Source organism: Halichoerus grypus, chromosome 11, assembly GCF_964656455.1.
Source record: "Halichoerus grypus chromosome 11, mHalGry1.hap1.1, whole genome shotgun sequence".
Taxonomy (NCBI): Eukaryota; Metazoa; Chordata; class Mammalia; order Carnivora; family Phocidae; genus Halichoerus; species Halichoerus grypus.
Genome location: NC_135722.1, coordinates 32,945,498 through 32,971,479, shown reverse-complemented (window position 1 = coordinate 32,971,479; position 25,982 = coordinate 32,945,498). Strand labels below are relative to the sequence as shown.

At 37.8% G+C, this 25,982-nt stretch overlaps 1 protein-coding gene and 1 long non-coding RNA gene across 3 annotated transcripts in view; both read left to right on the top strand.

Moving 5' to 3' along the window:
• The window catches only part of LOC118527743 (uncharacterized), a 61,531-nt gene extending 35,757 nt beyond the window's left edge, over window positions 1–25,774 (top strand). The window contains exons 3-4 of the long non-coding RNA XR_013442680.1: window positions 25,009–25,100; window positions 25,531–25,774. This is a non-coding gene — a long non-coding RNA (uncharacterized LOC118527743). The remainder of the gene's footprint in view (window positions 1–25,008; window positions 25,101–25,530) is intronic.
• Window positions 18,011–20,102, top strand: LOC118539810 (peptidyl-prolyl cis-trans isomerase FKBP5-like). 2 transcript variants are annotated; one of them, XM_078058290.1, is made up of 2 exons: window positions 18,011–18,987; window positions 19,064–19,315. In XM_078058290.1, exons 1-2 carry the CDS (start codon window positions 18,318–18,320, stop codon window positions 19,180–19,182), a joined length of 789 nt encoding a protein of 262 aa, XP_077914416.1. In that variant the 5' UTR covers window positions 18,011–18,317; the 3' UTR covers window positions 19,183–19,315. The 2 variants fall into 2 exon arrangements, with proteins under 2 accessions (XP_077914416.1, XP_077914415.1); XM_078058289.1 differs by having other exon boundaries at window positions 18,011–20,102.
• Window positions 25,775–25,982: the final 208 nt, after the last annotated feature.

The following is a 25,982-nucleotide window of genomic DNA, read 5'->3' as shown; positions in this document are numbered from 1 at the left end:
GTGTTTGGCGGGCTCTTTAATTCTTCTAAAATATTGTGTGATGAAATGAAAGAAGACTGGCTCTGAGAGTCTGTAAGTAGGAAAAAAAGCTGATGAATCTACTCAGTGGCAAATATGTGCTATCCTTTGAGAAGACGGGATTCTCCCATCTTCTTAAAGGATAAGAGTCCCCAGACTCTTAAAGGAAAGATTCCCCAGACTCTGAGGGTGGAGAGGGAGGAAATTTCTGCCCAGAGGTTGCAGCATGGGGCACAGGGGGTGCAGGCAAGGGTGCAGAGGGTGGAGTCTCCAACCACAGAGGGTTATTCCCAGGCTTTGAATCCTCACAGAGTTCGTCCAGTTGGATTTCAGAATTTTAGGGAATCAGTAACTACTCTCTTATTTCCATTTTCTCTCTTTTGGAGTGGAAATGTTGTACTGTTATCCTATGCCTGGCCCATCACTGTAATTGGAAAGCATATGACATAACTTATTTTCTACTTTCACAGGTACACAACTGGAGATAAATTTTGCTCCAGGGAGAGTCATACCCAGAGTCTCATCCATACCTGATTTAGATTTAGATTATTTAAGTAATGATTTGGGGACTTTTGAGGTCATGGTATTTAGGTGAGGTTTTGGACTTTAAATTGATTTTATAATAAGTTGAGACTTTGGGGGATATTGGTATAGGGTGAATGTATTTTGCATGTGGGCTGGACATGAATCATTGTGGCCCAGGGAGTAGATTAGTATAGGATGAATAATGACCCCCAAAGATTTCTACATCCTAATGTCTGGAAACTGTGAAAGTTATTACACGGAAAAAGGAAATTTAAATATGTGAATAAGTACTGGGGGATGAGGAGATTATTCTGGATTAACTGTGTGACCTATCCATGTAAACGTAAGTGTCCTTATAAGAGGGAGACAGAGGGATATTTGCCCACAGAAGAGGTGAAGCTGATGTGAAGATGCTATGCTACTGGCCTTGAAAACTGGAAAAGGAATCATGGATTAAGGAATGCAAGGGAGGCAGCACTAGAAGTTGGAAAAGACAAGGGGACAGATTTCCGCCTTAAGCCTGGAGAAAGCATGGCCCTGCTGACACCTTGGTTTCAAACACAGCAAAAGCCACTTCCGACTTCTTACCTCACTATGGAAGGGAAAAAAACTTGTGTTTTAAGTCACTAATTTGTGGTAATTTGTAATAGCAGCAATGTAAACTAATACATGCTCTGTTCCTATAGTCTAATCATTTAACACATATAAGAATTCAGTTATTGCTATCAAGGAGGTTACAAATTATTTGAAGAGATGATACATAAATGAATGTTTAAATAAACAGTACAAGAGAAAGCCTAACGCTTGCAGAGATGGTAAGTGGTATAGACTGAATTTAAGGATGCTGACAATAGTGATTATGGTGATCATGATGCTCTTGAGAGCTTTGTTGGGCATTTAACATATGGATATGTACTGCCCAATGTAATTTACATGAAATCCTCATAACAACTTTACCGGAAAGACTCTGAGAGTACCCTCACTTTTAAGGTAAGGAAATTGGGATGTGAGAGATTTAAGTAACTTCCCATCACACATCTGATAATGGATAAAGTCAAGATTTCAGTCCAGGTATATCTGCCTCCAGAGACAAAGCTATCAATCTCATTACTTCACTTGGCATCCAGAATAATCAAAAATAGCTTTCTAAGTGGGGTAGTAGCTCACAGATCTTAAAATTTGTTATGATTTATTTTGGAAAAGAAAGGAGAAAAAATAACAAGTCTATTAGTGAAGCAAAGTAAACTTTTTACTTCATCTTGGCAGTAATCAGAATGTCTTCTCTACGTTTGTATTTCCAGGGTTTAGCAAAGGAAGCTTCGCATTTACTGAGGCTAATCATGGTTTGGAATAAGAACAAACTGAATGTGAAAGAAATTAGGCTCTTTGAGCTGATACTGATCATACCATCTGGATGATACTTAGAAGAACTGAGTCCAAAGGAACTGAGTCCAAAGGAAATTCCTTTCTCTACTCTTCTTCGTATGAAAGCGAAGACGAAAATGATTCCATCCTGTCCAGACAAATCCATGAAGTCTTTTTTCAGGGCCTAAAAGATTCTTCATTCTGTCTGGGCAGCTATAGTTCCATAATTTCTGCATAATCATTCCCAAGACAGAAATGTTGGTGGTGAAGATGCCCAAGAAACAATTCGAGTTAATAACAAATATAGTTACTTTTCCATAAGATACTATTTCAATAAATAGCAAATGACGAGTTCATGAAAAACTAGAAGTGATAAAGCTTTGAAAACCAAAACTTGGCCCAATGCTTTAGTGATCTGTTTTCATTTATGGCGAAAGCAAGAATTTGTCCAGATGGAACACTCAGAAGCATGATCAGCCACCACCAGCTCCTAACTCCTGTCTGTTTGGTAATGGAAGATGAATTACCACCTTATGGGGGAAAAAATGAGTCTGGCTGTTTTACATTAGCAAATCTGTGGATCACAATGAAAAAATCAGAAATTTTGGCAAGAAATCACATTATCTTGTTATTATATTTTAGGAACAGAGAGAAAAGGTATTCCCTGAAATAAGTAGCTAGCACAAGTAACAGGACAACTGAGTTCAATTTTAATCAAGGAGTTAGGGGGACATTGTGTGTTATGGTTAGTTGTGAGTACACAGTCCCATACCTCCAAACTTAGATAAACACACACTCTCAAATACATATATGCTACAACATGGATGAACCATGAAGACATTACTTAAGTGAAATAAGCCAAACAGCAAAGGACCAATATTATATTATTCTAGCTATATGAGGTACATGGCCTAGTAAAATTCATACAGCAAGAAAGTAGAAAGTTGGTTGTCAGGGACTGAGGGGTGGGGTCAAGGAGGGATTATCTTTTAATGAATGTGGAGTGTCAGTTTGGGAAGATGAAAGAGTTCTGGGGATGGATGGTGGTGATACCTAGTATGCCCAGACAGGGTAAAACTGGAGAAGCCTGGTGGACGTGCGCAGTGTTTCTCATACAAATCAGTCATCTCATTCTCATCTCTGCCTTTGATTCCTGGACACATGCATTCCAGCTACAGGGGTGACTTCACTATATATCCACATGTTTGAGTCATATGTCAAATCCTCTTAGAAAGAACCACATTCTTGTGGGGCACTTTTTTCTTCCAGATTATAGTGTTAACAGCTGTCAGATGTCTAATTCTTAATTCTGTCAAGCCAACTCCTCTAGCTGATGGGACTTGAGACTGGAATGTTAATGCAACTCCAAATACTCAAGCCAACACATTAAATTCCAGATGAGAGCCTCCACACCGTCAAATGTAAAGGTCCTAGGTATGATTCTCAACCACTGCAACTCCTACAGAGGCTTTATGCTTTTTCTCTTTGCCTCGAGGTTGGACAATCAAACTTTGACTTTGTCCTTTACTCTTGTAACCTCTCTAGTGTTGTCCAAAGTAGCAAATTAACACCTGAATTCCTATTAAATGCCACTGGTGCCGTAGTAATAAGTTACCAAAGGCACTTCATCTCCCAGGACTTTGTCCTGCACTTTTACTACTTCCCATGCCACTCCATTGTTAGTTTCATAACCATGACATCAATGCATACTGTTCTATTTCCCCTGAAAAAAGGATATCCATTCATTTGCCAAGTGTGTGGACAACCCAATCCTACATATCCATATTGAGCATCTCTTCCTGGGGCCACTCATGGAATTAATTAGCACATTAAATGGGATCCCCAATGAGAAATAGATGAATGTTCAAAAGAAGTGATTGTTTAGCATTTAATGGAAAATTTATTAACAGACATGTGGACAAGGTTAAAATTAACAAGAGATAGGAAAATACTTGGGGGTTAATAGCAGAGAGAAATAGCTACCACCCCGAAGTCTAAAGGGACAGGGAGTGGCGCCTGGTTGGCTCATTGGGTGTAGTGTGCAGCTCTTGATTTCAGGGTTGTGACTTTGAGCCCCACATTGGGTGTAGAGATTACTTAAATAATCTTTAAAAAAAAAATAAAGGGACAGGGAAAGGAACGGTCATTAAAGACTTGGAGAAATACCTAACTGTTGATGAAGACTGCTGGAGAGGGGCTGTGGCCTTCAGTAGAAGAACTCATCCACTCCCAACCACAGCCCAGAAAGGAAGGAGTCAGGGGGTAAATGCTTCTGGTGCAAGTAGGCCTGGTCCAAGGACCCAGAGAGGAGGTCCCACAGGATCAGCCAAGAGGGTCCCTGGTTTCAGGAGGATGGAAATCAAATGTCAGCCAGCAGGAAATCAAAGCAGAGTTTATTGAAGATCTATATCTGTATCTATCTATATCTACATCTATATTTCTATATCTATATCTATATCTACATCTATACCTATATCTATATAGGGAGATATGTACAGAGCATCCAGGAGACTTGGAAAGGAAAAGAGCATGAGTCTCCTCTTTGTTTGGGGTCTGGGGTTTTTACTGGCAATTGTGGTCTGGTGTCCTCTTAGACATCCGGGAACTGGTCAGAACAAGGAGGGTCCGGGTGTCCTTCATAAGTCATTCATTCCCTGAAGCCAGAGGTCTTGGTGTCAAGGTGTTTGGAGTCAGTGGTGTTGGAGAACGTTTATGACGATCCCACCTGGTCACTCATTAGATACTTCTATTGTGCTGGAAGACTCCAAAGACATCATTATCTCTTTGTCCCTTACAAGGACACTTGCTATTTGCATTACAAGGTGTCTGCAGAGTGGCTGGGAGCGCAGGCGCAGGTAAGAATAGAAGCCAGAGCAAAGGAAAAAATGGAGTTTATTTATGGGGTCCCTTCCGTTTCCTTGTCTCACTTCTACTGCATTTTCCTCCCACCATCATGTCTCCTGCTGATCCTTCCTAATGACTGAACAAAACCCAAACCCAGAGTGCAAGGGATCCTTAAAGATCACACTCCTGGGACACAGGAAAGTAGAGAAAGAACAGATCTAGAAGAATGGACAGAATATACTCAGCACAGCCATCTTTCCTTTCCTGTATGTAATGATCTGTGTGCTGAAGCCTAGATATATAGAGCCAGGCCAACTAAGCCTCATTTGTTCTTAATCTTTAAATTTCAAGTTTAACTACCTCAGTTGGTATGTCACCCAGCTGAAACACAGTTTCACATACATATGGTATGAGTTGTTCTAAAGACGATAAGTAGGCATATGCGGCATTTTCCAGTGACAGTCTTTCCCTCCCTTCCTCCCTCTCCTTCCTCCCTCTCCTTCTTGCCTTCTTTCCTTCCTTCCTTCCTTCCATCCTTCCTTCTCTTGCAGAACTCCTGATCTCAGGGTTGTGAGTTCAAGTTCCATACTGGGAGTAGAGCTTACTTTAAAAAAAAAAAAAAGTAGGGGCGCCTGGGTGGCTCAGTTGGTTAAGTGTCTGCCTTTGGCTCAGGTCATGATCCCAGGGTCCTGGGATCGAGCCCCACATTGGGCTCCCTGCTCAGCAGGGAGCCTGCTTCTCCCTCTCCCTCTGCCTGCTGCTCTGCCTACTTGTGCTTTCTCTGTCTCTCTGTCAAATAAATAAATAAAATCTTTAAAAAAAAAAAGTAAACTAAAGCAGCTGTTCTAAATTTAACCTACATAAGAATCTCCTGAGGAATTTTGTTAATTTGCAGATTCCGATTCACTAGCTCTGGGGTGGTACCTAAGATTCTGCATTTGTATACATTTCTCAATTGATGCCTACTTTACTGGTCCATGGACAACCAACCTTTTAGTCTATAAGTTTCTGAAAAGTATTGTAATTGAATGTTACTAATAGATGTCCTACCAGAAGGGGTGAAATGCCCAAATTAGTTTGCAAAATTCTATCTTAAACACTGATAAACTGGCTTCTCTACGACAGGATGTCTCAGAACCTTTAAAGAGCCAATATATGCTGAGACAGCTCAAGTCAAAGAGGATACGGTGCAACATTAACAATTTCTGACATGACAATGAAGCTTTTTCTTCACTGATTACATTGGAGAACCTATATTCCACAAAACGCATTTTGGGAAATATGGTATTAAACTTTCAAAAACTTTATTCATTATTTAAATGTTCCCTCTTTTATCATTTATTAAATAGAATGCATATTATTTTTAGAAAACACACCATTTTTGTAGAAAAACATAATATATGTCTGATGTATGTTAGAACACTGTTTTATCCCAGAATTTTTTAAAAAGTGCAAACATAACCAAGACTTCACCATTTAATGTAAAAACTCCATATTGAAAAAAAAATGCCTAAGAGATAATACATATCCGGGATGGGGCTCACTTGCAAGCTCAACTTCTAGAGAAAAAGGGAAACATCTTATAATAAAATTGTGAAACAAATTGTCTATATTTCTTTAAAATATTTTCGAAAACTTACTATGGGCTATGTACTCCGATAGATATGAAGGTGAAACATAATTAAGTAGTGAATTTTATTATAGGTAATTAATGGATTTCAACATAAATTATGAAATGTATTTAGAAATTTTTAAAAAATTATATTTATTGATTTATTTCTGTCAAAGTTCCACCAATTTTTTTTAAAGTGACAAGCTATACCTAAAATTCATATGCGGAAGCAAAGGACCTATGATAGTCAAAATAATCTTGGAAAATAACAAAGTTGGAGAACTTGTACCACCTCAGTTTTAAACTTACTATAATCAAGACAATGTGAGACAGAGTAAGGACAGACAAGTATATCCTATGACTAGAAAAGAGAGTGAAAACACTGACAGATACGTACATGGCCAATTTATTTTCAGCAGAATCATCAAGTTAATTCATTGGAGAAAAGAGTGATTTTTTTTTTTTTTTTGCCACAAGTGCTTGAGATTTAAAAAAAAAACTTGAGATTTTTAATTTTTCCGTAGCAAAAATTTGTCACATATCAGAATTTAGATATAAAAGATAATACTTTGGGCGCCTGGCTGGCTCAGTTGGTAGAACATGCAGCTCATGATCTTGGGGTTATGAGTTTAAGCCCCACGTTGGATGTAGAGCTTACTTACAAAAGAAAAAGATAATACTGTAAAACTTATAGAAGAATACAGTGGAGGATATCTTTGCAATTATATTACTTATCTAATGCTGTATTAACAAATCATTCCAAAACTTTTTACCTTAAACAACATTAAGCATTTATTATTATCTCTCATGTATTCTACTGATCAGGTATTCAAGGTGGCTTGCTGGGGTCTCTCAAGGGACTTCAATCACAGTTGTACTTATGTAGAATGTGTAACCATTCTCATTATTCAGTGTACTGGTTTCAATATATTTGTTTTACTTTAGTAATTAAACAAGAAAACATGTGTTCATAAGTTCTCCATCATTTTTCTATATGTAACCATACTAATACTCTTCAGAGAACATGTATTTACATGAGAATCTAATGTGGTTAGTATAATGGTGATATAAACTGCTTATTATAATCAAGTGTATTACAGTGTTTGTGTCTATTTCCCCAACAGTGATTTCCAAAGTCATGTGTAGTTCCTCACAATCCCTTTTATTTTCAATGCATGGGTCACAGAAGCATTTAATGTTTGAAGAATGAATGAATGATGGACTCACAATGAAGGAACACAGATCCCAGTTACAACCCAGAAAGAGCACTGACTTTCATGGTGATGTTTCCGACATCATTGGAAGTGAGAATTCAGAAGGACAGAGAGGACCTTGATGGAGTGCCTCAGCAATATCATGTTAGGGACCGGCTGTTCTGCAGCATATACCATGTGCTCTAAACACAGGTGTTTCCTCCAAGAAGAACAAAGTCATTTGCATGCAGAAAAATAGTGATAAAACATTTCAAAAGCGAAAATGTGTTGGAAAATTTGTGCTATATGGCAAGTGTCCTTTAAAAGGCACCTGTTCCTATCACAACATGCATGAACATTTGCTGCTGTTCAGTTGCTGTAAAATTATTAAATTCAGTTTTATAAGAACTAGAAAAGGGACAAAACCATCAGTACACTTACTGCATAAAAATTAGAAACAAACACATGAAGATAGGGATGAGCAAACTTGTACTTAAGAGATGAGGCACACAGCAGAGGAATATAACATGAGATGCTGTTATTTTGATTTTGGTGTTGAATTGCCTTCAAATTTTCCAATCCCTTCCTTTTAACTGACTTTAGTAGAAAATTCTAAGTAGTTTATCTTATATTATCTGTCATCTCTACCCAGATTCAAGAATGGTCTCAGCATTCAGATAAAACCATCTAACCAGTGGTGAGGGCTAACACATGAATTCTTCTATTCTTCAATTCCAGTGAGATCCAAATTGCTCCACTATAAATGGAATATAACAGTTCTATTGTGTTTTTAAGGAAGTATTGCTTTTTTAAATTTTATTTTATTATGTTATGTTGATCACCATACATTACAAGTCAGGAAATTAACAAATAGGTTTTAAGTAAGTGCAGCCTTGGTCTGAGCACTGTTATGGCCGTTAGATCTCTTTACACATATCTATGACATCAGCATATCTCTCTGAGGATCACAGGTAAATAAAATCTTCCTATCTCAAATCCTATTCTCCCTATAGGCTTACGTTAAACTTTCAGAACTCTTGATTACTTTTTCATTGTAAAACTCTTGTTTACTTTCTCATTCCAATAAATTTAATTTGCATATGTACATTTGGATTTTTGCTTAGAACAATTAATATAGTTCACACTCCAAAGCATCCTAGACTTCATGAAACTATTATGCTCATAATACATTTTAGGGCAGATTAAAATAAAATACAATTTCATCTTTATTTTTTGAGAGAGAAATTCATTGGAGATCATCCATCAAAACAGAGCACCCTTTCAAAAATGAACGATTGGGGTTTTATCAAGATAAAAAGCTTTTGCACAGCAAAGGAAACAGTCCTCAAAACCAAAAGACAACCGACAGAATGGGAGAAGATATTTTGCAAAGGACATATCAGATAAAGGGCTAGTATCCAAAATCTGTAAAGAACTTATCAGACTCAACACCCAAAGAGCAAATAATCCAATCAAGAAATGGGCAGAAGACATGAACAGACATTTCTGCAAAAAATACATCCAAATGGCCAACAGACACATGAAAAAGTGCTCAACATCGCTTGGCATCAGGGAAATCCAAATCAAAACCTCAATGAGATACCACCTTACACCAGTCAGAATGGCTAAAATTAACAAGTCAGGAAACAACAGATGTTGGTGGGGATGCAGAGAAAGGGGATTTATAGCAGCAATGTCCACAATAGCCAAACTATTGTGGAAAGAGCCTAGATGTCCATCAACAGATGAATGGATAAAGAAGATGAGGTATATATATATACAATGGAATATTATGCAGCCATCCAAAAATGAAATCTTGCCATTTGCAACAACATGGATGGAACTAGAGGGTATTATGCTTAGCGAAATAAGTCAATCAGAGAAAGACAAGTATCATATGATCTCACTGATATGAGGAATTTGAGGAACGAGACAGAGGATTATAGGGGAAGGGAGGGAAAAATGAAACAAGACGAAACCAGAGAGGGAGACAAACCATAAGAGACTCTTAATCTCAGGAAACAAACTGAGGGTTTCTGGAGTGGGGTGGGGGGTGGGAGAGATGGGGTGGCTGGGTGATGGATGTTGGGGAGGGTATATGCTATGGTGAGCGCTGTGAATTGTATAAGACTGATGAATCACAGACCTGTACCACTGAAACAAATAATACATTATATGTTAATAGAAATTAAAAAAAAAAAACAGAGCACCCTTTAAGAAATACTCTTTTTAAAATTGTTTAAATTTATCCAGCATTAAGGAATAGAGTATCATAGCTGTAAACCTTACAGAAAGGTGTAATTTGAGAATTATCATAACATAATACCTTGGAAAGCAATCAAACAAAACAATCTACCTGAGTACAAGAGTGATGTATCTCTGAAGCTGTCCAGGAAAAATCTCTGTTTTCCTTGACTCCCATACTCACAGTTCTGACCCCAGATATGTAAGTTTCCCCCGACACTGATCAGTTCTCAGCCTGGTGTCTTACAGTTCAATTCAGTTCTGGCATTATCTACCTGGATCTAGCAACAGATCCCACAAGTTAAGGGTCCTGTTCCACAAGACTGTCCCACTTCAGATAGCAATTATAAGTTCTAGGTTGTCATTGTACTTGTGACTAACTGGCTATAAATTAGGGATCCCACAACCCTCTTTTTCTATATGTATGTAATGCTTTTCTTTTTTTTCAAAGATTTTATTTGAGAGAAAGTGTGCAAGATAGAGAGAGAGAGCACAAGAGGGGGGAGGGTCAGAGGGAGAAGCAGACCCCGCTGAGCAGGGATCCCGATGTGGGGGGAATCCCGATGTGGGACTCAATCCTGAGACTCCAGGATCATGATCTGAGCTGAAGGCAGTCGCTGAACCAACTGAGCCACCTAGGCACCCTGTAACGCTTTTAAAAAGTACAAAAATATATCCACCAAATTCAGGAGTGTTGTTAGCAATGGAGAGGAAAGGAAATGTGGGATAATGGTATGAGAAGCAAAGTTGATCTTTTTCATGTTTTGGTAAGACTTCTTCATTATTTTTATAGTTACTTTCATGGAATAAGTTCAACATTGTTGTCTTAACAATAAACCCCAATGGGTGCCATATGTTTATACCACAGGCAAGACTAACTTATTCTGCTTTGGAATAATAAGGGAGGTGATATTGCAATTCCCTGCTCACTGACTGTCCCTGCCCATTCTACCCAGCATTGAAAATTTTCAAATGATGCTGATGGAAGAAAATAAACCAAATGCATTATATAAAGTATCTTGCTTTCTAAGTATGCAACAGCATTTGATTGTCTGCTTGAGGCATTCATGAGAGCCTAGCTAGTAATCAGTTAAAAAGGAATTGTCCACAGCAGTAAATACTTGGCAAGCTTTACTCAATGCCCACATAATAAACAAGGTGTTCACTTATTCCATCTAACAAATTATCTTTGATGCCCTTTATATGTCCTGTTTACTGTTCATATTTGAGCATAACATTTTTAAAGCAAATGATATTTGTATGTCTTAATGCACCTAGTAAATTTATCCCATTATTTGGAAACATGTAATATATTTTTATATCTTTGGCTTGAACAATAAGGAAAAGTAATTTGGCAAAATGTTAAGAATTTCCCACAGATTTGAGATAAGAGTGAGATCTGTTTTTAATCACTGTAGTCATTCAGCCATGTTCCTGGGATAAAATTGTTTTATTCGCCAGGGGATTCCCAGCAGAATAGCATGGAAAAGGTGGCAGGTGTTCAGGCCTTAATTGAGTAGGTCAGGGCACAAATATCCTCAGCAGTAATTATGGGTGAATTAACTAATTTTTCCTAATGATTTCACAGCAAATTTATCTTGCCTTGTTATGGCTCTAGGTATAAGTTACTTCTTGAATCATAATACTTTATTTTGCCTTATAGAGGGATGCATTGACTTTGAAAACTGCAGGTTTCTGACAAAAAGAAAACATATTAAAGTTTAAAGCAATACATACATAATTTTGGGTACAGAGAGATAGCTTATTTGTTTTTCAAAACAGGAGCTTTTGCAAATCTTTCTGTGCAGAATTTATCTTACAATCTGTATTTTAACTAAGATGATGACGTACCAGCAACTTTCTAAAATTAAAAGAAAGAATACATGAAGAGTTTCTAACTTTTGTAAGCTGTATCTTGGATTCAAAAACTTTAAAAGTAAAAAATTGCATATCTAAGAGTTGATGAAATAATGTTTACATTTCAGATTAATCACTGTGCACTATGGATTTCCTTATTATTGATAACATAAGATTTCTCATCATTTGCAAACTTAAATCTTTGAAGGGCATATGTCACTTTTCAAAAGATTTTAAAAATATCTGACTACATGTAGAGCCCAAGTAGTCTTATAAAGTGGCTCTGTACAGTCAGTTTAGTACATTTTAAATATGAGATATTTTGAACAGTAAAACATGGCAAACTCAAGTTTTAGATTGAATGCTTCTGCAGGTGTTTTTGCTCTCATTTTAAATTCAATTATACTTAGGAAATCTGGTGGTATATTTTCGGCTGAGGGCAATGATAGGTTTTATTTAGGTCTAAAAATAATGTGATGAACACATATTCATAATTTATAATTTATGCAGCCATAATTAGTCTGAGATTCTGAAATTTTCTGTGAAAGTCTGGAGTTCAATTATTACACTATATAGTTCTGTATAGTGCTTTAATCCCTTCTCTTGACCTTAGATGTAGACTAAGATTCATATTGGTTTATATTGCTTGTATCTTTTTTAGCTTACTTTTTAAACTTTTATTTAAATTTGAATTAGTTATTAGTTTCGTGGATAGAATTTAGTGAGTCACCAGTTGCATATATCACCTACTGCTTATTACATCAAATGCATATTGCCTGTTTCTTATTCATTTTCTAAGGCTTGATCCTTAGACTTTTAATTAAATTTATCCAAAATTCTTCCAAAGGAATCCTGTTTAATACAAAATTTAATACGATATAAATTGGAGGATCATAGTGATTTTGCAATTAATGAATTTTTATGAAGGAAGATTACAGAGATGCACTAGAGTTATGGTAACTCATTTCTGTTTTATGGACTAAAAAAATTTTGGGGATTGCTCTACTAAATTCATAATATTAATGTTTCCTTTCAATACACAAATCTAAATTAAATGGGTTTATTTTCAAACAATTTCTCAATACTATTACCAGATTGAGAGATGTTTTTTTTAAAGCAGTACATTTTATTAGACGTTAGACAACATATTCCCCAATTTGTCTCAGTTGTGATATGTAGATGGCCTTGGATTGCATTTTGGTGGCCACCCATGCTGAGCAAGATTTTTCAATCTTCAAAATACTCAAGGCTCAGAGTCTGCAATTCATATCAGTTCACAAGTCAACATCTATTTACCAGAGCATTTGGCATAGATTCCCTTTGAGGTAGAAGGGTAGAGATGAAGACATTTACCTTTAAAATGGATTTTTAAAAAGATTTTATTTATTTATTTATTTATTTATTTATCAGAGAGAGAGAGACAGAGCACAAGCAGGGGGAGGGGCAGGCAGAGGGAGAGAGAGAAGCAGGCTCCTCACTGAGCAATGAACCCTGATGTGGCACTTGATCCCAGGAGCCTGGAATCATGACCTAAGCCAAAGGCAGATGCTTAACCGACTGAGCCCCCAGGCATCCCTTTAAAATGGATTTGTTTAATCTTAAAATTTGTATGGAACCAGAAAAGACCCCGAATAGCCAGAGAAATGTTAAAAAAGAAAAGCAAAGCTGGTGGCATCACAATTCTGGACTTCAATCTCTATTACAAAGCTGTCATTATCAAGACAGTATGGTACTGGCACAAAAACAGACACATAGATCAATGGAACAGAATAAAGAGCCCAGAAATGGACCCTCAACTCTAGGGTCAACTAATCTTCGATAAAGCAGGAAACAATGTCCAATGGAAAAAAGACAGTCTCTTCAACAAATGGTGTTGGGAAAATTGGACAGCCACATGCAGAAGAATGAAATTGGACCATTTCCTCATACCACACACAAAAATAGACTCAAAATGGCTGAAAGACCTAAATGTGAGACAGGAATCCATCAAAATCCTAGAGGAGAACACAGGCAGCAACCTCTTCAACCTCAGCCGCAGCAACTTCTTCCTAGAAACATTGCCAAAGGCAAGGGAAGCAAGGGCAAAAATGAACTCTTGGGACTTCATCAAGATAAAAAGCTTTTGCACAGCAAAGAAAACAGTCCTCAAAACCAAAAGACAACCGACAGAATGGGAGAAGATATTTGCAAATGACATATCAGATAAAGGGCTAGTATCCAAAATCTGTAAAGAACTTATCAAACTCAACACCCAAAGAACAAATAATCCAATCAAGAAATGGAGAGAAGACATGAACAGACATTTTTCCAAAGAAGACATCCAAATGGCCAACAGACACATGAAAAAGTGCTCAACATCGCTTGGCATCAGGAAAATCCAAATCAAAACCTCAATGAGATACCACCTCCCACGAGTCAGAATGGCTAAAATTAACAAGTCAAGAAATGACAGATGTTGGTGAGGATGCAGAGAAAGGGGAACCCTCCTACACTGTTGGTGGGAATGCAAGCTGGTGCAGCCACTCCGGAAAACTGTATGGAGGTTCCTCAAAAAGTTGAAAATAGAGCTACCCTATGACCCAGAAATTGCACTACTGGGTATTTACCCTAAAGATACAAATGTAGGGATCTGAAGAGGCACATGCACCCCAATGTTCACAGCAGCAATGTCCACAATAGCCAAAGTATGGAAAGAGCCAAGATGTCCATCAACAGATGAATGGATAAAGAAGATATATATATACACACACACACACACACACACATATACACACAATAGAATATTATGCAGCCATCAAAAAAACCTGAAATCTTGCCATTTGCAACTACGTGGATGGAACTAGAGGGTATTATGCTAAGCGAAATAAGTCAATAAGAGAAAGACATGTATCATATGATCTCACTGATATGAGGAATTCTTTTTTTTTTTTTTAAATATTTTATTTATTTGCGAGAGAGAAAATGAGAGACAGAGAGCATGAGAGGGAGGAGGGTCAGAGGGAGAAGCAGACTCCCTGCTGAGCAGGGAGCCTGATGTGGGACTCGATCCCGGGACTCCAGGATCATGACCTGAGCCGAAGGCAGTCGCTTAACCAACTGAGCCACCCAGGTGCCCGATATGAGGAATTCTTAATCTCAGGAAACAAACTGAGGGTTGCTGGAGCAGAAGTGGTTGGGGGGATGGGGTGGCTGGGTGATAGACATGGGGTGGCTGGGTGATAGACACTGGGGAGGGTATGTGTTGTGGTGAGTGCTGTGTATTGTGTAAGACTGATGAATCACAGACCTGTACCTCTGAAACAAATAATACATTATATGTTAAAAAAAAAAAAAAAAAAGAAGATAGTAGGAAGGGAAAAATGAAGGGGGGGAAATCGGAGGGGGAGACGAGCCATGAAAGTATGGACTCTGAGAAACAAACTGAGGGTTTTAGAGGGGAGGGGGTGGGGGAATGGGTTAGCCCGGTGATGGATATTAAGGAGGGCACGTATTGCATGGAGCACTGGGTGTTATATGCAAACAATGAATCATGGAACACTACATCAAAAACTAATGATGTAATGAATGGTGACTAGCATAACATAATAAAATAAAATTAAAAAAATAAAAAAATAAAAAAATAAAAAAAATAAATGTATCATCTAAAAAATAAATAAATAAATTATCTGTTCCTAAGAAAGGTACTCAGCATGCCTTTGGAGTTTGTAGAATAAGCAGCTTCCTGTTTTTCAAGCTATGGGCATTTACTATGGGAATTGTTGAGAAATCAGCGTATGTTATGGCAAATGTATTAAATGTGAACTCTGTGTATGCAAAATCAAAAGAACTGGGGGGAATTTTAAATACTCAGTAAAAAAAAATGGATTTGTTCACAACTTCACTTATGCAACAAAACTCAGATGATGATAACAATTTTCCTATTCTTGTTTTATCAGTAGTGGTGGTCTTAGGATGTCAGAAACTTAGAAAGGAAGACTTTTAGTTACTATTTCCTTTCCACTTTCCAATAAGGGACCCTGTGTCCCCACCTGAAGAGAGGGGTGTTACAAAGTCCAGCTGACACCAGATATTAAAGGCCAAACATTACTATTACTATTATTACTATTATTACTATTTCAGATGTATCTGATGCCTAGATAAAAGTGTACAAAGTAAAAACTAGAAACATCACCCCCAAATCCTCAACTTTGTTCCCTCTACCAATTATACTTCGCCATTTATTTCCTTCTCTGTTTATAGACTGGCTTGCCACATAAACTACAGCTGCTTTCAAAGTATGTATGAATTACAGTGAACAATACAGTTCTCTTCCTTTGGAGTGAATTTTGACTTTAACTTTAAGACTACCTTCTGATGGAGGTCACATTGATTTAATTAATAATTCCCATAATTCAGATCGAGAGATTTTTAATGTGTGTAAGAGGAAAACATATAATAATAAATTAATTAATAAATGTAATAAAATAAGTAAATAATATTAGGTTAGGTAGGACTTACAAATATATAAAGTTGTGTTTCAGAAAGATTATAGTGGACATTTAGTCTATCCAGCATTTGACCAAAGTTCATATTTGGAGGATTCCTAAATATTTTATAAAAAGGATCTGCCTTTTCCTACAGAAGACAATGATAGGAATTTATTTAACTTTCCCTTTCCTTGGCAGCTATGTCATGAACATGTGATCTAAGCTTGGACAATTATATATTTCTGTTTGCTGTTTTGATTTATAAGTAGTAACAAAATGACATTTTTTTAAAAAAGTCAGAATATTCATGGCAGAGCAAAAAGAGTCAAATATTATGGGAAGTGACTAATGACAATAGTTCTAGATACACGTAACTGAAAAATACAGAAATGTAGAGCTTCAGGAATAGTTGTATCCAGGCATGCTATATCATTCAATTCAGTATTTCTCTTTCTACAACTTAACTCTGTTCTCTCCCTTGTTGGAATTTATTCATCAATAAGCTCTGTTCTACTGGTAATCTCTACCCTTCTCCTATTACTTCCAGCAAAAGTTATGTATTTCTAACTAGGTAGTCAAGCTCATGCAGTAAACTGTAAACTGAATTTTCATTGGTTAGAACTGTGCCATGTGTTATTCATCAATTTACTGAGTGGAGTCAATGCTACCCACATCAAATAAGCTTATGTGGAGGAGGAGTGTGTCCCCTAGAAAAAATCATGGTGTGATGACCAAAAGAAGAAACAAAAATAGGCTAGCTGAAAGGTAGAAATAACAAATATTTATTACATTCGATAAAGACTCTTCTTTTCTCTCTCTCTCTCTCTCTTTTTGAGAGGGGAAGGGGCAAAGGTAGAGAGAATCTTAAGCAGGCTCCGTGCCCAGCGTGAAGCCCAACGTGGGGCTTGATCTCACAACCTGAGATCATGGCACAACCCTGAGATCATGACCTGAGCCGAAAATCAAGAGTCAGCCGCTTAACCAACTGAGCCATCCAGGCACCCCTGATAAAGACTGTTCTAAACTACTTTTCCTTATATCCCTTCCAATGCAGCATGAGCAATTTTAAATTCTTGAGGCACAAAGCATGTGATAGCTGTAAGTCAGAGAGGGCAGTGTAGCTACTAGTTTTAAAGTTACAATGTAAATTTCATTCAAGCCCACAATCAAAGAATATCAAAAGGAAAATAATTTATCCTATTGAATATCCATCTATCATTACAGATTGAACAAATGCTGGGCTAAAGTTAATCATTTCAAGAAATTTCTATAAAAAAGGTATTGTTAAGCAAAGAAATGCCATGACAAGGACAATCAGTGTGTGTTCCACATTTCAAAAACAATTTCGAAGCACTTAGTTTAATTCAGCCAGTTAATATGTCCTCCAACTTTCCCTGTCCCTACACCAACAAAATATCCCTATAGTTTTTTAAATCAGAATAGGATGAATAGCGATAATAAAAAAATGTATTTATTTATATTGTATAGTGTATTAACATTTTCACATACATCATCCCACTAGAATATAAGCTCCATGAAGACAGATGCTTTCATTTTTTTCATTTTTTTAATTCACTTCTATATCCCTACCTCTTAAAACAGAGTATGGAATGAAAAAATAAAAATGCAATTTTACTAGTTTCAATTGACAAAGTAAATTTCAGTTGCCAATCTAGAAAAAAAAATTATTATTTATTAATCAATTTTGTATTTAATTGATTAAATAATATATTTTATAAAGAACCGTATATATACATATACACATATATATATGCTAACATATATAACACATATAGTGTTTCATATATATATATTTCTTTGTCAATCATGCTTGTCTTATTTCTTAATCATTCCAAATTTCTGAAGAAAAATAACTTTAAAGTCTCGGGCGGCGGCGTCCAGCGCGCGGACGGCCTGCTGGGCGGGCTGGGGGCCGAGTGGCGCGCGGGTGAGGCAGAGAGAGACGGGGCCGAGGAGCAACCACGGCGACAGGAATGAACTGCTGCTTCACACAACATAAATGAATCTCAGAAATGTTATTCAGAGCAAGAGAAGCCAGGCACAAAAAAGTTGCAAGACCTAGTACAAGGAACATCCAGATTCACCAGTTGTTGGTGTATGCGCTTGTTCAAACTTACTGAGCTGACTACTTAAGATCTGGGCATTTTACGGTTTTCTTACTTATAAAAGACCATGACTACTGATGAAGGTGCCAAGAACAATGGAGAAAACCCAGCAGCAGCTGTGGCTGAACGTGGAGAGGATATCACCTCTAAAAAAGATAGAGGAGTATTAAAGATTGTCAAAAGAGTGGGGAATAGTGAGGAAACACCAATGATTGGAGACAAAGTTTATGTCCATTACAAAGGGAAATTGTCAAATGGAAAGAAGTTTGATTCCAGTCATGATAGAAATGAACCATTTGTCTTTAGTCTTGGCAAAGGCCAAGTCATCAAGGCATGGGACATTGGGGTGGCTACTATGAAGAAAGGAGAGATCTGCCATTTACTCTGCAAACCAGAATATGCATATGGCTCAGCAGGCAGTCTCCCCAAAATTCCCTCAAATGCAACTCTCTTTTTTGAAATTGAGCTCCTTGATTTCAAAGGAGAGGATTTATTTGAAGATGGAGGCATTATCCGAAGAATCAAACAGAAAGGAGAAGGATATTCAAACCCAAACGAAGGAGCAACAGTTGAAATCCACCTGGAAGGCCGCTATGATGGAAGGATGTTTGATTGCAGAGATGTGGTATTCATTGTTGGGGAAGGAGAAGACCATGACATTCCAATTGGAATTGACAAAGCCCTGGAGAAAATGCAACGGGAAGAACATTGTATTTTATATCTTGGACCACGATATGGTTTTGGAGAGGCAGGGAAGCCTAAATTTGGCATTGAACCTAATGCTGAGCTTATATATGAAGTGACACTTAAGAGCTTCGAAAAGGCCAAGGAATCCTGGGAGATGGACACCAAAGAAAAATTGGAGCAGGCTGCCATTGTTAAAGAGAAGGGGACTGTGTACTTCAAGGGAGGCAAGTACATGCAGGCAGTGATTCAATATGGGAAGATCGTATCCTGGTTAGAGATGGAATATGGCTTATCAGAAAAGGAGTCTAAAGCTTCTGAGTCGTTTTTGCTTGCTGCCTTCCTGAACCTGGCCATGTGCTACCTGAAGCTTAGAGAATACACCAAAGCTGTGGAATGCTGTGATAAGGCCCTTGGACTAGACAGTGCCAATGAGAAGGGCTTGTACAGGAGGGGGGAAGCCCAGCTGCTCATGAACGAGTTTGAGTCGGCCACGGGCGACTTTGAGAAAGTGCTGGAAGTTAATCCCCAGAATAAGGCTGCACGACTGCAGATCTCCATGTGCCAGAAAAAGGCTAAGGAGCACAACGAGCGGGATCGCAGGATATACGCCAACATGTTCAAGAAGTTTGCAGAGCAGGATGCAAAGGAAGAGGCCAGTAAAGCCATGGGCAAGAAGACTTTAGAAGGGGTCACCAATGAAAAAGAAACAGAAGGTCAAGCGATGGAAGAAAAAGCTGGAGGCCACGTATGACCCCACTCAAAGGAGGGAAGAACCCTGATGAACTCGGCCCCTCCTTCATGGGCTTTCACCCAACTCAGGACCCACCAGTGTTTAATGTCAAGTTTGCTAGAGTCTGTGTGAGTCTGGAAGCAAATGGCAAAACCAGTTGCTTCCCAGAAAACAGCCACCCTGCTGCTGCCCAGCGCTCTCCTTGAGGGGGTGGCGTGGGACCACTCCAGGTGGGACAAAACGGAAATGACTGTTGGCGTGGCAAGACTGAGCCAACAGCTAAGTCCAGCTCATTTCAGTTTCTGTCAACTTTCAGTATCTAATTCAGGGTCCCTTGAGATAATCCTGATAATTTGGGGCTGTCTGTTAGGTTTTACATCCGATTGAACTTCAATAGTACCGCAGAAACCTAAAAATAAATGCTTAATGACTTTCTCCTTTCCTACAGTTGGGTGGGGGAGAGGAGGAGGAAAAAAAAAAAAAAAAGAAAAATAACTTTAAAAGTTGGAAGACCACTAATGAGTTTCTTAAATTATAGGAACTGAGGTCATAGCTTATCAGTTATCCAAAACGAGGTAAAACAAAACTCAAAAATTTTAGTTAAGTGGGAAAATTAATGATAAATGGCTAAACTCATTCTCAACACTAAGTAACAATTAATGCTTATTTCAAACAGACACTAATTATGAGGACACTTCTCTCTTCTGGGAATACTTATAGCTGATTCAGAGAGATAGATATGGAAACCAATTATTTCATTATAAGGTAGATATGAGGACCAAGAAAGCTATTCTTGGTAACCTAGAAGGATACAGGGACTAGTTTAGAGGAAAAGCTTACTAGATGAGTCGTCCTCTCAACTGAATCTTAAAGAATGAGTAGGAGGTTTCAAAAAAAAAAGAATGGAGAGGAACCCTTCACACAAGGTAAGAAAGGTATTCCAGGTGAAATTTCCACTTATTTTGGCCAGACATTTGTGATTGGCTGCAATTAATTTATTCTGTCAGTAGTCTAAGCAGTTTGCCCACTGTGAAATCCATCTATAGCTATGTTTCTCACGTGGGTGGTACCATCTCCAAAAGGTATTTTGAAAATTGATGGTGATGGTGTTGCCTTGTGGTTTGCACAATGGTTAGGAAATACTACTGCCCTGTGGGGATGCTGGTGGTACGAGGACAGTGGGGATGGGGAAGATAGGTATTCTGTCAAGCCCAGCCAGGACTGCCTCCCACAAAAGAATAATATTCCATAGCTCATGCAACTTTTGAAAACCCTGCCAGCCTTTCATTTAGAAAACCAGTCCAACAAACAAAAAGAAGCTGTTTATAATAATCTTAATCTAGAACCTAACACTCATTTTATATAAACAGAAAGATTTTTCATGAGTTTAGTATACACTAAATTTTCCAAGCATGCAATTACCAGCTGAACTTAGGAAACACTTTTTTTTGGGGGGGGGGAACACATTTTTTTTCTGTTCAGAACTTTACCAAGGTTAGTGCTGCTTGTGATACTTGAATTGCTATACATCTTTCCATAACTTTCTACATTTCAAGCTGTTGTTCTCATATAATTCTACATTTAGGCACATGTCTCGACTTTATTAGTTTTGCCAGAAGGTTGTGCCCAGAAACTTACATCTTGAGGTACATATTCATTATATATTACTTTCCACTGATGTCTCCTTTATATTACAGTTAGAGCTTTATTTTGTTATTTTTGTTTTTAATTATGTCAGGATGGTTTAATAATATATGGACTTCTCAGGAGAGTAAAGAGAGAATCACAATGTATTTGTTATCTAAATAGTCTGATAGGAATAAGAACTGTCGTTGAGAGGACAAATGATCATGATTCAAGACTTCTCATCAACCTGTAGAAAGTTAATTCTCAAGGCTTATGCACAACTGAATTATATTTTTTTGTATATCAAAAAATAAAGGTGCACTAGTTACAAGGGAACAGTCTGGATCAGCCATTGGTCTGAGAGTCAGCAATGCCTCTTGGTCATCTGTGCCATCTATGTCTTGGAAATGAGTGTTTCTACCCTAAAAGCAACCACAACAGGAGCCTTGACAAGAAGCTGTCCTGAGTCCCATTCAGCTTTCAGGCTGAACTGGCCCAGCTGTGGCTGTTTTTAATCACACACTATTATGGATATCTTTCCAAAGAGTGAAATACTTGGAAGTTCTGGGAATAACATTTGGCTTAATGGAAACATATTCCTTTACGCAGTTGCCCAGGACCACTGGCTGCTGGAGTGGACTGTGGAATGCATCAAAATCACTGCCCGTTTCTGGGTGGCCGTATGTACATCCATATCCAGGCATGAAAACTTGCCTTATGACACTCCAGCTTTGTTGTCCAAGTGTAGTATATAAACATTTATGCTGAAACCCTGTGAATTATGCTGCTTAACTATTGTGGAATCTGATGGAATAAACAGAGGGGGAATATCAGTGAATTTCTCTTGGCTTTAACCGAGACAGTTTTATTTTGTTGTTCTTGTCCTACTTGAAGTCAATATAGTCAGATGAAATAACCACCACATAATATACCAGGTTCCTTCCAAATCTATAACACCTATGAATCCAAAAAATTCCCACTCGTAAATTCAAAAATTGGATGACTCTATGTAAATATAAACCCAAAAATATTCTAGGAAAAAAGAGGGTTCTAAAATTATTTGGAACCATAGCTGTGACAGTCATGTAGGCATCAAAGCAGATAGTCTGCATTTTAATGTACTTCAAATAAAACAAATTAAGCACATGAAGAGACAATGTAGACATGTAATCTCTACAGATCCACAAATTAGGTTTTTTTAATCAAAATGACATTTTCCAGCAATATTTTAATTGAATGCCATGTAACTGATCAAATGGAAAATAGTTTATTTATGTGATCTTTATGAAGGATATACTTACACATGGTTCCATTAAATTGATTTTGATGACCATTTGGAGTCACCATTTATAAACCTATCAATTGCATGATGAATGTTTACTAGCAAATAATTGAAACAATCAACCATGCAGACCTGATTTGTGAATGAAGACTTTCTGATAGCTAAACCAAATGCTGAAGTGGGAAAGAACAATTAAAGAAGATGATAGGAGGGGTGGCCTGGGTGGCTCAGTTGGTTAAATGTCTGCCTTCAGCTCAGGTCATGATCCTGGGATTCTGGGACCAAGCCCCATTTTGGGCTCTGCACTCAGTGTGGAGTCGGCTTCTCCCTCTCCCTCTGCCCTTCCACCCCCTGCTTGTGCTCTCTCTCTCTCAAATAAATAAAATCATTAAAAAAAAAAGATGATAGGAACCACTCTTAACATAAATTAAGCATATTAAGGTACTGGGGATCTTTTATGCCCTGGCATAAATAAATAAAATGTTTCTCTGACAGCCATATAACCTGAAATATTTAATCTGAAATAAATTATAAATGTTGTACTTGTTATCATGACTGTAATGTGTATTTAATATTATTTAAATAAAAATTGTACATAGAAATATTTTCATATTATATATAAACCACATATTATATATAAATAATATAAAATATATGCTATTTTTAGATCTATTTATTTTTATAGAGTACAAGGATGTTCAAGCAGAAAAAAAAAAACAAAATTAAAAAAAACAAAGCTTTAAACAGAAAATGTAAAAACTCATATACAAAAGCCAGACACTGGATATTTAAAGGAGGTGTAAAAGTTACTACAAATCTCAATAATACCCAATGATATCACTATTAAACAGTGTAGAGCAGAAGCTGATGATCTAAATTCATGGATAAATCTGGTCCTACTGATTGATTTTGTAAACAAACTTTTATTGGAACACTGTTATGTCAATTTTTAAAAATATATTGTCTATGACTGCTTTTGTGTTGTGACAACAGAACTGAGTAGTTTTAACAGAAACCGTATGACCCTCAAAGCCTGAAATGTTTACTGTTCAGCTCTTTATAGAAAAGGTTTGTGAATCCCTTATCTAGAATATTTATTTTCATTCATGACAGAGTTCTGAAGCATACAAAGGTAACAGGATTTAAATGTAATCAGTAGGGGCGCCTGGGTGGCTCAGTCGTTAAAGCGTCTGCCTTCAGCTCAGGTCATGATCCCAGGGTCCTGGGATCCAGCCCTGTGTCGGGCTCCCTGCTCCCCGGAAAGCCTGCTTCTCCCTCTCCCACTCCCCCTGCTTACGTTCCCTCTCTCGCTGTGTCTTTCTCTGTCAAATAAATAAATAAAATCTTTAAAAAAATAATAAAAAAATAAATGTCATCAGTAATGATAAGAGAATTCAAGTTTTAGCACTTCCATATTAAATGCTTTTTAAAAATTTTTTTAAAGATTTTATTTCTTTATTTGAAAGAGAGACAGAGATAGCAACAGAGAGCATAAGCTGGGAGAAGAGGGAGAAGCGGGCTCCCTGCAGAACTCGATCTCAGGACCCTGGGATCATGACCTGAGCCAAAGGCAGACACGTAACTGACTGAGCCACCCAGGCACCCCTAAATGCTTTTTTTTTTAAATTTTTTTATTGTTATGTTAATCCCCATACATTACATCATTAGTTTTAGATATAGTGTTCCATGATTCATTGTTTGTGCATAACACCCAGTGCTCCATGCAGAACGTGCCCTCCCCAATACCCATCACCAGGCTAACCCATCCTCCCACCCCCCTCCCCTCTAGAACCCTCAGTTTGTTTTTCAGAGTCCATCGTCTCATGGTTCTTCTCACCCCTAAATGCTTTTATTTTTATATGCTTCTATAAGCACTAACATATTGTTTTCTCTACAATCTGTTTTTATTTTATCTTAAGTAACACTTAAATTTAATTTCAAAACTATATTGCAAATGATGGTTTAAATTATGAAAACTATATTGAAATACAATTTTTATTAAATTTACAACAATCACGAAGAAAATTAGTCACAACCGTATCACCAAATCACTTAAAGATGCTCAGTGTGAGATCTAATTATTCAATGTGTGCTTGTTCAGTGATTACATATTTGAATATTACAGAATTTTAATTCCACATTTTAACCCCAAATCTTGCAATGATATTTACCAATCTGCTATATGGTTCTCCTCATCTTTATCGAATTTCTTGCAGCCACACACATATATGTATAAACATTGATCATTTTATTATTTTTTTGGAGAAATGGAGTCATAGTTCACGTTTCTTGCTGCAATTTTTATCTAAGAAAGAAGTGCGGGCAGGGTATCTTTCTACAGTATTATTTACAGGTCTGCTTTATTGTTTTTAATGCTGTATGATTTGTAAAGCAGGTCGTGTGTTTTAATTGTGCTCCCTGCCTCCTCCCTAGTCTAACTCGTGCACTGTGTGAGAGGAGAGGGGCTCTCGTTCACACCTGAACGCCAGGACCCGGACACTGGCTACCTGGAAAGGGAAGAGTGAGTAAGTACGTGACTTACTGAGCATTAAATGGCGAGAACAAACAGTACGTGGCAGAAGGTCAGAGCAGAGAGCTAGTGCAGAGGCTAGAGAGGCTGTCACGACAACTTTTGGAAGAATGGGTATAAGATTCATGGAAGGAGGAAAGGAAAAAGATGCAAATGGAGGGACTGATTGCTTTTGGAAACCGGTACCCAGGTGAGCTGGGGCCCCAGCAGGGAAGAAGCAGGTCTTCAGCCTTCAAGCCATGGGCTGACAACAGCTGAACAGAGACAGGTGACCCTGAGAAGTCCTGACAGGAGTACGGATGTACAAGCAAAACAGAGACTAAGGACAAAATAACCGAGGGGATAGATGATGTAATGCCAAGTATGAAACATGTCTAAGTGTAGTGTAAGCCTTAACAGTTGCCTTTTCTTTTCTGTAATGCAAGTGCCCTACTGAAGCTTTGCTTGCTGAGGCATTCACTTCAAAGACAGCCATCCTGAAGGAACAATTGCTGGCCACCGACTAGATAAAGAGATAGGCGTCTCCCCTCCACGAGGCTCCTTTGTTTTAGAAATCTTGGCTGATCTCTCTTAACTGACCACTGGGGCCTCTTGCTTTTTACTCTTCCTGAATTTTGAATTCTCACTCCTAGGTTTTCAATTCATCAATGCAGAAGGAACCCTAGAAAGCCTAGGCCCCCACACTCAACACCCATTAAAGCAGATCCCCAGGCACGCGCTGCTCTGTGTGGTCCCAGATGTGCCTCATGCTTACCAATACCTGTGAATAATAAACCTCTTTTTCTTCTTCAGTGTCCTGGTGGTTATTGCTGAAGGTATCTTGAAATCAAGACCCACAAGGGCCGGTCCAGTCACAATACTGGTTACCGACTGGCTG

Coding starts and splice junctions, on each gene's coding strand:
- LOC118539810 (XM_078058289.1), top strand. CDS start 18,318: ATGACTACTGATGAAGGTGCCAAGAACAATGGAGAAAACCCAGCAGCA.